The sequence below is a fragment of the Trichomycterus rosablanca genome, chromosome 8 (genome assembly GCF_030014385.1).
Source record: "Trichomycterus rosablanca isolate fTriRos1 chromosome 8, fTriRos1.hap1, whole genome shotgun sequence".
Lineage (NCBI taxonomy): Eukaryota > Metazoa > Chordata > Actinopteri > Siluriformes > Trichomycteridae > Trichomycterus > Trichomycterus rosablanca.
This window is the reverse complement of record NC_085995.1, coordinates 7,793,173-7,794,028: the sequence shown is the minus strand read 5'-3', so window position 1 is coordinate 7,794,028 and position 856 is coordinate 7,793,173. Positions and strand designations below refer to the sequence as shown.

Here is an 856-nt window from a genome sequence, read left to right as displayed (position 1 = left end):
ACCACTTCATTCAGGCCATTCCGCCACTCTGAACGAGGGAGTGAAGATGAGAGCCGTTATCCCTTTCCTCTTCTCAGTCATCTGGTGAGCACACCAGATGGAGCTGATCCGGGCTGCCCACGCTGCCTGTGCTTGAGCTTCCATCTCCCAGATCTCGGGTCACCATGCATGGCAAGTTAAGCTCGGTTGATCCTCCTGGGCTGGAGTCACTCCTGCTCACACACTCCTCCTCGAGCACCAGACACAGCTCCTTCAAGTCCAGGTTCTCTTTGACCAGGCCGTCCTGCAGGTGCTCCAGATCCCCCAGCTTCTTCAGGTAGCCACCTAGGTCATCACGCATCACTTTGGCGGCATGGTGGCCAAAGAGCTGCCACTCGCGTGCCAGCTTTTTTACCTTTAGCCTGTCGTCGTCCAGAAAGCAGCACAAGTCACGCAGCTCCTGATTCTCCTCCTGAAGCCTCTGGTTGATGGCTTTGAGCTCCCTGATTTCAAGAAGATGTCCCTGAAGTTGCTTGTTGACCTCCTTGATCAGACGTCCACGCTGGATGAGGGCTGACATCTTCTCCGTCTCTTCTCTCCTCAGCCGACTTACTAGCTCTTCTTTGGAGCAAGCCAGGAGGTCCTCATCAGATATCTTGGCCAGGTCTTGGTTTAGGGTTTCGCCGTCGCTCCCCATGTCGGCTAAACTTGTACTTTGGTGAAAAAAGTAGACCTGCAGATTTGATTGTCCTGATAGAAATGGTGCAATCAGAGGATTCAGTCAGTGCGTTGCATATTTGAGCAGCTAGAAACTGTGGGGATCTGTTCAGATTGAAGAGGCACGTGGAAATAATGTCTGTCAGGCTCTTCCAGCATG

General features: G+C 52.8%; 1 protein-coding gene across 1 annotated transcript; it reads right to left on the bottom strand.

The window, feature by feature from the left end:
- ccdc85b (coiled-coil domain containing 85B) lies at positions 1-856 on the bottom strand. Its single transcript, XM_062999795.1, has one exon. The coding sequence runs from the start codon at positions 674-676 to the stop codon at positions 74-76; it is 603 nt and encodes a 200-aa protein (XP_062855865.1). The 5' UTR covers positions 677-856; the 3' UTR covers positions 1-73.

Coding starts and splice junctions, on each gene's coding strand:
- ccdc85b (XM_062999795.1), bottom strand. CDS start 676: ATGGGGAGCGACGGCGAAACCCTAAACCAAGACCTGGCCAAGATATCT.